The sequence below is a fragment of the Mauremys reevesii genome, linkage group 4 (assembly GCF_016161935.1).
Source record: "Mauremys reevesii isolate NIE-2019 linkage group 4, ASM1616193v1, whole genome shotgun sequence".
In the NCBI taxonomy this organism is placed as follows: domain Eukaryota; kingdom Metazoa; phylum Chordata; order Testudines; family Geoemydidae; genus Mauremys; species Mauremys reevesii.
Window position 1 is genome coordinate 142,744,298 of NC_052626.1, and position 12,178 is coordinate 142,756,475.

Consider the following 12,178-nt stretch of genomic DNA (forward strand, 5'->3'; position numbering starts at 1 on the left):
ATTGTATGAGGTAGAGTCTGGAAAATATTGGATGTAATCATATAGATTCATACATCTGAAGGCCAGAAGGGACCACTATGATCATCTAGTCTGTCCTCCTATATAATACAGGCCACAGAACTTATCTGAAATAATTCCTGTTTGAACTAGAGCACATCTTTTAAAAAAAATCCATTCTTGAGTTAAAAATGTCCAGTGATAGAGAATCTACCACAACTTTTGTTAAATTGTTCCAATGATTAATTACCCTCACTGTTAAAAGTTTACACCTTATTTCCAGTCTCAATTTGTCTAGCTTCAACTTCCAGCTATTGTATCATGTTATGTCTTTGTTTGCTAGTTTGAAGAACTTATTATCAAATATTTTCCCCCTGCAATCAAGTGATCTCGTGACCTTCTCTTTGCCAAGCTAAATAGATTGAGATCCTTGAGTCTATCATTGTAAGAAATGTTTTCCAATCCTTTAATCATTTTTGTGGCTCTTCTCAGAACCCTTTACAATTTATCAACATACTTCTTGACACACTGTCATCATTGTAGCAGATCCCAAGGGGACTTAGCCTTCTTGCAGATAGCCCACTACCCAGATGGATCTCTAGCTAGTCATTATGGTGGTCATGCTTGATATGTAGTTTATGTCCATTGTTGGCAATCTTAGCATGCCATCAGACCTTTTTCATTGCCACTTGATTGCTGGTGGTGTAGCTGCATTTCTTTGGTGTAAACACTTTGGTCTTTCGTCCTAATAATATGTCTATGCCAAGAAAGCTGCCAAAACTGAATCAGTGCTGATGGATATGGTTGCTGGGTTCAGCTTTGAATATCCTTATTTCTGATCTTGAACTGTCATTTAATATGAAATAGCTGATGAAGACAACAAGAATCAAAAATGTCAATTTAGTGCTCTATGGCCTTGCTTGGTGCTCACATTTCGCTGCCACACAACAGAGTTGGTATAGCCACGATTCTGTAGATCTGCTGCTTGGGGTCCAGACTTCCCCACAGAGTCCACAGAAAGGCCTGAAATATGACAACAGCTGCTGCTTTGCAAGTATCCACATCTTTTAAGCATCCTCCAGCACTGTCAATAATGCTTCCTAAGTATATGACAGTTGCCACCTGCTTTATGTCTCACCTGGAATGGTAAATACTAAGATGGTTGTAATCTGTACCTGCAGGCTGCTTGATGGTGTTTTTTGAATTTTGGACACTAGAGCTAGTAAATAAAGACTGTATTGTAATACGTATGCACAAGGGAGCTGAATTAGGATTGCATGAGTAACTTTAATTTTGGCGTTTCCTAACTCTTGAGTGCAGTCTTAATGTTCTTATAACATAAGTTTTTTTTAATGTAATTATTATATAGATAAAGATCGACTATGTTCCCCAACCCTCACTTTAAAAAAAAAAAAGTGATCAGTATGTATACCAGCACTTCAATATTTTCAGTTCAGATATAAACTCTTCTGTGAAAGCTGACAGTTAGAAACTGGCTGAAGAAATTATACAGAAATGTTTAAATTAGAGAAAACAAAATGAAATCTGAACAAAGAAACTGTTATCCGGCCCCTGATGGGAAAAAATATCTTTGATTCCTGCAGTTTGGTGGTGGTTGGGAAAATATTTTAATGCCCTTTCAATTTTCAGTAGCTGAAAGCATGCACAGACCAAATTGGCATTGTACATGACATAACCCAATATGCCATCTCCTGAGAAGCACATGTATCTTCTCATGGAAGTCTGCAAGTCCTAAAAGAGTCTAAAAGTTTGTTTATAGTACTGTACCAGTTAGTTGCTTTAGTCATGAACCTGGACCATATTGTGCTATTAACACAGAACAAAAATATGGTTCCCACTCTGAAGAGCTTACAATCTAAATAGACAAGACAGACGAAGGGTGGGGAAAGAGTATAACACACAAGCAGAGTGAACAATGTGATGGCAGCAAACATCATGTTAGTTCTATTATTTTTTTCTTTTGCTGGCTTTAGTTAGGAGGAAGGATAAACTCAAGGAAGGGAAGAGAGTAAGGGGAATGGGAGAAGAGGGTTAGAGGGGTGATGCTGAGGTGAAGAGGTTGTGGAGGAGGAGGAGGGCTGGAACAATAGAACAGGGCAAAAAAAAAGTTCAGTCAAAACTGTAGAAAGTTCTTCAAAAAACTAAAAAGGTGCAGTCACTGATTCTGCCCCTACTAGCTGGAGTCTCTGGCTGTCCCCTTTGCACTTTTCTCTCAAACCTACATGTCAGGGTGAAGGGGAAGACACCACCTGGGTTCTAGTGCACAGTTCAGGGTCTGAGGGATGTTGTGGGGAAGGTAACAGACTGGGTATAGGAAGTGCCACTTAAATACTTCAGATTGTAGGCTGAATATTGGTAATTTGTTAGAGAGGCTTGTTGTTTTGGCAAACTCCTGCCATAGCACTAGGAAATTGGGGGTTCTTCATATTGACATGCGGATTATTGCTTCAAATCCCAGTGCAGTCGTGCTTGCAAGTCTAGTAAAGAAATTAAAACTTCCAGCTTTACAATTTTTTTTTTAAAACTACTATAGGTGCTTGAAGGATAGTTAAAACAGCCCCCATTAACAATTTACTTGATGGGAAACCTCTTTGAACAGTTAAAAGAATAAGCAGGTGATAGGTGATATCATTTGAAGTGGCCAGAATAACACAAAAAGCAATTCACAATTCAGCCACCCATGCAACCGTAACCCTGTCCTGTAGTGATGCCATGAGCTTAAAAACAAAAAATCTGTTTTAAAAAAAAATCAGTTAAATTTAATCCAGCACTACAAGCAGTGATATTATCCACTTGTGATTGTATAGTTATTGCAGGGTGTCTGCACAAAGAGGAATTAAGGTTGTTCACGTGCCTTAAAAACTGTTTATTTTAATTTCTTAACATGTTTGGATTTCTATTAATTTAACCTTAACTCTGAAATTCCTAGGGTTTGTAATGCTTATTTATGGGATAATTATAATATCTCAATAATATTTGTACCTTTTAAATTACTTATATGCACTCAACCGTAAATCCAATTTAACATAGTTTTTGTCTGGGAATATAAAATGAATAATCTTGTGATACAATAGGATCTATGAATACTTTAAAATCTAATAATACATTTATGAATTGTCTTCACAGATATTTCTACTTTCAGTTCCTGGCTTTTTGCTGAATTGTACTTTAATTGGATTGTTAACTTATAAAATCAATAAGTATAACTGGAACTGGCACATGAGCATGTTGTTTGGAGTCATTGTTAGCACAACAGATCCTATCCTCTCTGTGGCTTCTGTGAAAAACATTGGTATGTCAATTTTTCCAACAATTTGGAAAGTATGAATATTTTTAGATTTAAATAATCTTGCACACAGTACAGAAATTGAGACCTACTGTATTTCATCACTCTTGCTATTTTTTTAGCTTATCACATTCTTGAAAACAAAAATGGGGAAGAGGACTGGGAAAAATGAATTGCTAACATTTGTAAACAATCGAGGAAGACTCCCCAAAATAATAAAACAGAAGTTATAAATTGAATGTGGTGGACAGCAACAAAAAATGATCAAAACACTCCATCATATCTATATCTATATCTATATCTATATATAGATAGATAGATAGATAGTGATGGAGCAAGGCTGGATGGCTACAGGAAAGTACTGAGGAGCGGGTATGTTAGCCCCAGGCTAAGCAAATCCCTAGTACCATGGGAACCAAAATGGCAGTTGCTCCAGGCTAATCAAGGCACCTGGGGCCAATTAAGAACTTTCTAGAAGGCACCGGAGAGAGCTACATTGATTGGAGCACCTGCAGGCAATCAGGACAGGCTAATCAAGGCACCTGGTATAAAAAGGGGAGCTCACTCCAGTCTAGAGAGGAGGAGCCAGAGGAAAGAAGTGTGCATGAGGAGCTGGGAGCAAGAGATACAAGGAACTAAGAACTGAGAGGGGGTACTACTGGAGGATTGAGGAAAACACCATACAATCAAGCAGCATAAGACACCAGGAGGATCCTGTGGTGAGCATAAAGAAGGTGTTTGAAGGAGGCTATGGGGAAGTAGCCCAGGGAGCTGTAGCGGTCAAGCAGTGGTTACAAGTCGCACTATAGAGACTGCTGCAATTCACAGGGCCCTGGGCTGGAACCCGGAGTAGAGGGCGGGCCTGGGTTCCCCAGGCCCGCCCTCTAATCAGACATAGGAGTAGTTGATCCAGACTATGGGTTTCATCCAAGGGGAAAACCACTGAGGGGAAGAAATCCGCCAATAAGCGCAGGACCTACTAGAGGAGAGGAGGAACTTTGCCACTATATATATATATATATATATATATCCAAATATAACTGGTGCTATTAGTTATGGAGCTCTGCTTTGGATTCAGACAAGTTAATGTGAGCTAAAACAAAAGCCTCCGCAAGAATGTCATTGAAGCCAAATTATATTTAGGGCAAGAGCAAACTTAAAAAAACCCAAAAACTATTCTTTACTGACCTTTGTCTTTAGAACCCATAGTGAGTGATACAGTGACAATGTAACTAAACATAGATGGAGACCAAATGTTTTATAAGGGAAGCTTTTGTCCATTTCATTCTGAGGGAATGAAAGAAGCTAAAGAGTTGTTTGTGATTTTTGCCAAAACCCTTAAAATTCTTAACCTTGAAGTAAAAGTGACTGTCCCTTATCTCTTTGAGCATAGGGAACATGCTAAGATCTGAAACTTGTTTTTTTCCCACAGCTGTTGCTAAAGCTTCCCCCAAAAACTTCTGACAAAAGAGGCCTGGATTTGAATGGGTTCTAGAGATGACATTCTGGTCTCAGAACTGGAACCACATGTTCCTTCTGGCCACTGTATAAGAGAGAAGAAGGGCATGAGAAGTGAATCTTGTGGTGTGACAAAAAGCATCATAAATAAGGAAGAACCTTATACGTGTTTTGAAGTTTCTCATATGTGATTCTATTATTCTTAGATTTTAATTTGAGAGCATCTTAATAGTTTGCATCCAGGAGAGTCAAGTTGTAGAGATGACCAAGCCGCAGCAGCACATAAAGCTCAAAAGAAGGTGTCATGGTCTATTTTGAAAGATATTTATATTATATAGGATCCTTAGATAAAGTTACCCCTTGCACAAGGTTGCCCTCTTTTTGGTATGGGAAGACATTTCTGGGAATATGCAGAGACCCTTCAAAGAAGAAATTACGGTTGTTTTTAAAATTACTACACATGCAGATACTACTTATGGTGTTCATGTGCCTCTGTACAGGAGTTAATAATGTTTTCACTAGCAATGTCCATTAGAGAGTATGCATGCTCCCAGCGTGACCTCACTCCACTCCCCCTGCCTACCTGGGCACAGCGACCCTCCCCACCACTCAGTTTCTTATGAGACACAACAACATAGTGTTCCTGTGTTGTAATCTTGTTACTTAGTAATTAGACTGATGATAGTTAATTTGTTTTGTTTATACTTGTTTGTTAGTGTGTTACTGTTTCAGTTAGCTTGTTAGTAGGTAGCTGGGCACTCTCCACAACATTTCTCCCCTGTGGCTGTTCCCATCACGCACGCCCCTCTGTACAAGGGCTACCCTACAAACCTTCCAAACCAACTGTGGTACAGGCAACCCTGGATGCCTACTATGCTCTTCTGATGACAATGGGCATTTTGGAACCCATGGGCTACATACACCCTGTTGTTGTTGTGGGTACCTGTCAGTCTTCCCACAGTTGACACACATCAAGCACCTTTACCAACACCACAGGGACTGCCCGGCACCTCTGAACAGGGGGCTGAAGCAGAGGAGGAATTCTCTGACCAAGATGATCCACCTGAAGTCCACTTCTCCTCATCCTCACCAGAGAACACAATTACGCCCCCACTTCCCTCCACAGATGATAATTCCAAACAATTTCAAGTCCTCTATAAGAGAGTTGTCACTTCACTGGACATCTCGCTCTGGAAGAGGTCTGGGAATCTCGACACAAGTTAGTAGATACATTACACACATCAACCTCATCTAAAATCGCCCTTCCCATGAATGATGCAATTATGGACCCTGTGAAGTTGCTCTGGCAAACCCCTGCAACGATTCCACCTACCTGTAAGATGTCTGATAAAAAGTACTATGTGCAAAATGTGCATCCAATGCCGAATTCATTGGTGATTGATGCAGTCAGTGAATGGGGTAGACAACATAACTACAGAAACATCCTGTAAGACAAAGACTGGAAATGGCCCAAACTTTTCGGCCACAAAGCATATTCTGCTGTGACCTTACAATTAAGCATATTCTGCTGCAGTCTTACAACTACGAAGTCTTACTGGCAAAGTATGACCAAAATAACTACACAACTACACAAGTCTCTCTGAATTTACTGACTTTATTCCAAACAACAAAAAAGTACAAATTGATCATCACAGAGGGTCAACTCATAACCAGAACAGCACAGAGCACGGGGGTTTGGGCTGCTGGCTCCCCCCTGCCAGGCACTGCTCTTCCTGGGGCTTGGGCTGTCAGCCCACGTGGAGCACAAGGGTTCGGGCTGCTGGCTCCTCTGCTGATTGGGGCAGGGCTGGGCTGCCAGCCCCAACTGCCCTGCCCCGCTCTCCCTGGAGCTCAGGCTGTCTGCCCTGCAACCGGATCCCACCTGCTGCTTCCAATGCCCAGGATCCTCTGGCCGCCATTAGTGAAATTTTTCTGGCAAACCCCCGTAACGTTCTGCGAACACCCTGTAACGTTCTGTGAACCCCACTTTGGGAACCACTAATCTATCTGGATTCCCAAAGCCAGTACATTCAACCATAGAGGACTTATCTTTTGAGGGATCCAAACTTTTTGCAGACAAAACAGATGAGTTTTTACACACTCTTAAGGACTCGAGGGTGACATTGCGATCTCTGGGCATCCACACACCTAAGATCAAAAGATGACAGGGCTGTTATCAAGCCCCTCAAAGATTCTGACCCCCTCCATACGTACAACACAATAGATACTACTATCATCAGGGTCAAAACAGAAAACCTTGAGGAGACAGCAATCTGCTCCCTCGAATACTACCTCTTAGCCATTAACTTCCAGACAACCAATTTGAAGCCCTGGTTAAGGGCCCCATAACCCGTCTCTTTCAATGCTGGAACCATCTACAACTTGCAAGACATTTGGAGATTGCCTGATTTCCATTTTACCTGATCTGGCATAGTATTACAACAGACAGATGGGTATTAGAAATTATCCAAACTGGTTACTCCAACTCCCTTACTTCCAACCCCCCTACTTACCCCCTGTCAGGGTTCCCTCCCCACTCTGAACTTTGGGGTACAGATGTGGGGACCTGCATGAAAGACCCCCTAAGCTTATATTCTACCAGTTTAGGTTAAAATTTCCCCAAGGCACAAATTCCTTTCCTTGTCCTTGGACAGTATTGCTGCCACCACCAAGTGATTTAAACAAACATTCAGGGATGGGGCCACTTGGAGCCCTATCCTCCCCCCCCAAAATCTCCCCAAGCCTCTTCACCCCCTTTCCTGGGGGGGCGGGGTTGACAATAATATACCAACTGTTAGGTTAACAAAGTGAGCACAGACCAAATCCCTGGTTTTTAGGACACTGAAAATTGATCAGGTTTTTAAAAGAGGAATGTTATTAAAAAAAAAAAAATCACACCTGCAAAATTAGGATGGAAGATAACTTTACAGGGTAAATAAAAAGATTTAAAAAACAGAGGATTCCCCTCTGATTCTGCTTCCCAGTTACAAAACAGAAATAAAATTACCTCTTAGCATAGGGAAAATTCACAAGCTAAAACAAAAGATTAATCTAACACATTTCCTTGCTATTACTTACAGTTTTTGTAATCTTGGATGCTTATTTCAGGTAGGGTTTTAGGAGATGTTTTTTTCCTGCCCTGGTCCCTCTCTGTCCAAGAGAGAACAACAAAGAGAGCACAAACAAAAACCTCCCTCCACAGATTTGAAAGGATCTTCTTCCCTTATTAGTCCTTTTGGTCAGGTGCTAACCAGGTTATTTGAGCTTCTTAACCCCTTACAGGTAAAGGAGGGATTTTATGCTCCCCGTAGTGGTATGTTTGACACCCCTGTTTCCCGTGCCTCTTCAGGGACCCCTCTCATAAACATCTACTGTGAGAAGAGGTAACCCACCTCATATCTCTTGGAGCAGTAGAACCCATACCATCCGAGTATAGAGGGAATGGGTTCTAGTCCCACTATTTTCTCACACACAGAAAAACAGGAGGTTGGAGATCTATCCTCGACCTACGGCGACTCAACAAATATGTGAAAAAACAGTGATTCAAAATGATCACACTAGGCACCATAAACCCTGCATTAGGAAGGGGGGACTGGTTCTCAGCCCTCAACCTCCTGGATTCATATTTTCATACATACATACATACATCCCTCACATTGAAAATTTCTACGATTTGCAATAGGACAGGACCATTTCCAATACAAAATTCTACCCTTCGGCCTTTCCACTGCGCCTTGGGAATTCTCAAAGATATTAGCCGTAGTAGCTGCTTATCTACGCAGGGAGGGAATCGTGATATTTTCTTACTTGGATGACAGTCTGCTGAAAGCACCAACACTACAGGCAGCCATAGAGTCCACTGAACACACAAGAACTCTGTTTACCAGGTTAGGCCTTCAGATAAACATACAAAATGTACTCTAACACCAGTTCAGCACCTGGAATTTATTGGAGCAGATCTCAACTTCTTCGAGGCAACTGCCTCCCTACCAACAAAATGATTTCTGACTCTAACCAACTTGATCTCCACAGCGCAAAACAGCCCGCAAGTGTCTGCCAGAACTTGCCTACAAATTCTAAGCCACATGGCCGCAACGACGTTTGTTGTCCAACATGTAAGACCACTATACCGTGTCTACAAGCTAGGCTCCAGACAAATTATGTCCCGCATAGGCACAGTATAAACAAGCGCCTCACCATGCGGATACAATCAAAGACTCCTTTTTATGGTGGACCAGTCCGAACAACGCTGGGTGTGGGAGGGGTGCCCTTCCTACAGAAACCACCGTTGCTCACTATCACCACAGATGCATATACATTCTAGGGTGGGGAGCACATCTGCAACTACACTCTATACAGGGCTGATGGTCCATAGTGGAGTCCCATTTTCATATAAACCTGCTACAACTGCGAGCGGTTTGGAACTTGCTCCCTCTTTTTATTGCTAATCAGAGACAAGATGGTGCAGATTCTCATGGACAATGTGGCTTGTAGATTCTACATAAACAGACAAGAGGGAGCATGATCACACTGCTTCTGTGTGGAAGCCATGCGACTTTGGCAGTGGTGCATCAAGCACAATGCCTATATTATGGCATCAGACCAACCTGGCTGTCAGAATACCCTGAACAGGAAGTTTTATCATGATCACTAGTGGGAGTTGAACACATGGGTAATCCTAGACGTTTTTCCAACATGGGGGGTTCCCAACCATAGATCTTTTTGCAACTGCACAAAACACCAAATGCCCCCAGTTCTGCTCTAGAGCAGGACTCGGTCCACACTTTATGGGCGACACCTTCCTCATCAAATGGAATGCTCTCTTACTATACCATTTCCCTCCTACCCCGCTTCTAGCCCGCATGCTTCACAAGATCAAACAAGACTGATCCAGAGTGATTCTAATAGTCCCCACATGGTCGTGACAAACATGGTACCCTTATATTCTGCACATGGCCATCTGTCCACCACGCGCACACTCATTTCTACCTCGCTGCTATCGCAGGACGCAAGTCACGTTATCCATCCAGATCCCTGGAGACTTCATCTCAAAGTTTGGCTACTGCATGGCTTAAACAGCCGTAGGGCAACTATTCGACTCATGTACATACATAAATGGAGGCGATTTAACTCATGGTGCCAATGCAAACAGACTGCACCTCTGTTAGCCCCCTTACCTCTCATTCTAGACTACTTGCTGGAACGCAAACAGATGGGCCTCTCCATGAGTTTGATACATGTACATCTGTCCGCCATCACGGCATTCCATCATAAAGTAGATTGATTCTCTACATTTACTCATCCGCTCCCTAAATGCTTTTTTAAGGGTCTCTCCAATTCCTACCTGGAAGTTCAGAACCTCATGCCACTATGGGACCTCAACTTAGTCCTCCACGCCCCCACCTTTTGAGCCCAAGGCTATAAGCTCCCTGATACACCTTTCCATGAAGGTTGCATTCCTAGTGGCCATTCCATCCGCCAGGAGGGTTGGAGAACTGGCAGCAATCATGACCGATCTACCTTACACAATCTTTTTCAAAGATAAAGTATTCCTTAGACCAAATCCCAAGTTCCTACTTAAAGTTGTCTCATCTTTTCATCTCAATCAACCGATACACGTACTGACATTTTTTCCTAAATCACATGTGGACAAGCGACAGCCCAGATTACACTCCCTGGATATCCTCAGGGCTATAGCCGCCTTCATTGATAGAACAAAATCTTTTTGCAAGTCTCCAAAACTGTTTGTTCAATCACACTGAATGATCAAAAGATAACGTCATTTCCAAACAAAGTCTATACAAATGGATATCAGACTGCATAAAAGTGTGTTACCTCTAGGGTGACCAGAGGGCAAGTGTGAAAAATTGGGCCGGGGTGGGGGGTAATAGGTGCCTATATAAGAAAAAGCCCCCAAAATTGGGACTGTCCTTATGAAATCGGGACATCTGGTCACCCTAGTTACCTCCAGCATGAACAACAACCCCCCATGGGGGATCCGCATACATTCTACCAGAGGCCTCTCAGCCTCCATAGTGTTTCTTAATAATGTTCCCATCACAGAAATCTAGGGCCAGAACCTGGGCTTCGCCACGCACATTTACCCAGCATTGCGCTTTGCAACAACTTGCATCTTCTGATACTATGTTTGGGCACACCATACTTTCATCTGCTACAACTTCAACTCCAAAGCCCGCTCTTTCCACTAGAGGGCACTGCTCTGAAGTCACCTAAAGTGGAGCACCCACAGGGACATCACTCAAAGAAGAGAACATTACTCACCTTGTGCAGTAATGGAGGTTCTTTGAGATGTGTGTCCCTGTGAATGCTCCATTACTCTTCATTCTCCCCTCTGCTTTTGAGTTTTATTACTAGGCTCTGCAATAGAGAAGGAACTTGGGGAACGGGGTGTCACAGTGCCAGAATCTCCCTTTATTGCAGAAGGTGAGTAATGTTCTCTTTTAAAGCTTTTTTAATCAGTTGTGGCAACCTCAATCCCAGAAATCTATTTTCCTCCTTATTCAGGTGCAGTCCATCCCATGAGAACAGTTGACTGTCCATGAATGCCTCCCAGTGGTCAAACATCACAAAACCCTTTTTATAGCACCATTGTCTGAGTCATTTATTGATCGTTATAATTAGGGCCCTACCAAATTCATGGACCATTTTGGACAATTTCATGGTCATAGGATTTTAAAATTGTAAATTTCGTGATTTTAGCTATTTAAATCTGAAATTTCATGGTGTTGTAATTGTAGGAGTCCTGACCCAAAAAGGAGTTGTGTGGGAGTTGCAAGGTTATTGTTGGGGGGGGGGGGGGGTTGCATTTATGCTACCCTTACTTCTGTGCAGCTGCTGGAGGTGGTGCTGCATTCAGAGCTGGACAGTTGGAGAGTGGAGGCTGCTGACCGGGAGCCCAGTTCTGAAGGCAGAGTCGTCGCTAGTTGTAGCGCAGAAGTAAGGGTGGCATGGTATGGTATTTCCACCTTTACTTCTGCACCAGGGGTGGCAGGTTTGTAGAAATTTTGGTGGTGCCCAGAACCCGCCCCTGCCCAAACTCTGCACCCCAAATTCTGCCCCTCCACGTGCCCAAGGCTCTGGGAGGGAGTTTGGGTGAGGGAGGAGGACTGGGGTGCAGGCTCTAGGCTGGGGCATGGGATTGGGGTGCAGGGTGCAGGCTCTGGGAGGGAGTTTGGGGATGGGAGGGGTGCAGGGGTGAGGGCTATGGGGTTTGGAGTGTGGGAGAGGCTCAGCATGAGAGTAGGTGTGTAGGGGGTGAGAACTCTGTCGGGGGCTGGCAATGTGGGGTTTGGGGTGTGGGAACAGCTCATGGTGAGAATAAGAGTGTGGGGGGTGAGGGCTCTGGCTGGGACTGGGGATAAGATGTTTGGGGTGCTGGAGGGGTCAGGGCTAGGG

The 12,178-nt window shown here is 43.1% G+C and overlaps 1 protein-coding gene across 13 annotated transcripts in view; it reads left to right on the forward strand.

Annotated features, from left to right (window-relative positions):
• LOC120405177 (sodium/hydrogen exchanger 10-like) overlaps window positions 1–12,178 on the forward strand; it is a 195,040-nt gene that overhangs the window by 15,151 nt on the left and 167,711 nt on the right. For all 13 annotated transcript variants that reach the window (XM_039538539.1, XM_039538536.1, XM_039538534.1 and 10 more), the window contains one exon: window positions 3,145–3,310. In XM_039538539.1, coding sequence (XP_039394473.1) covers window positions 3,145–3,310 — 166 coding nt within the window. The remainder of the gene's footprint in view (window positions 1–3,144; window positions 3,311–12,178) is intronic.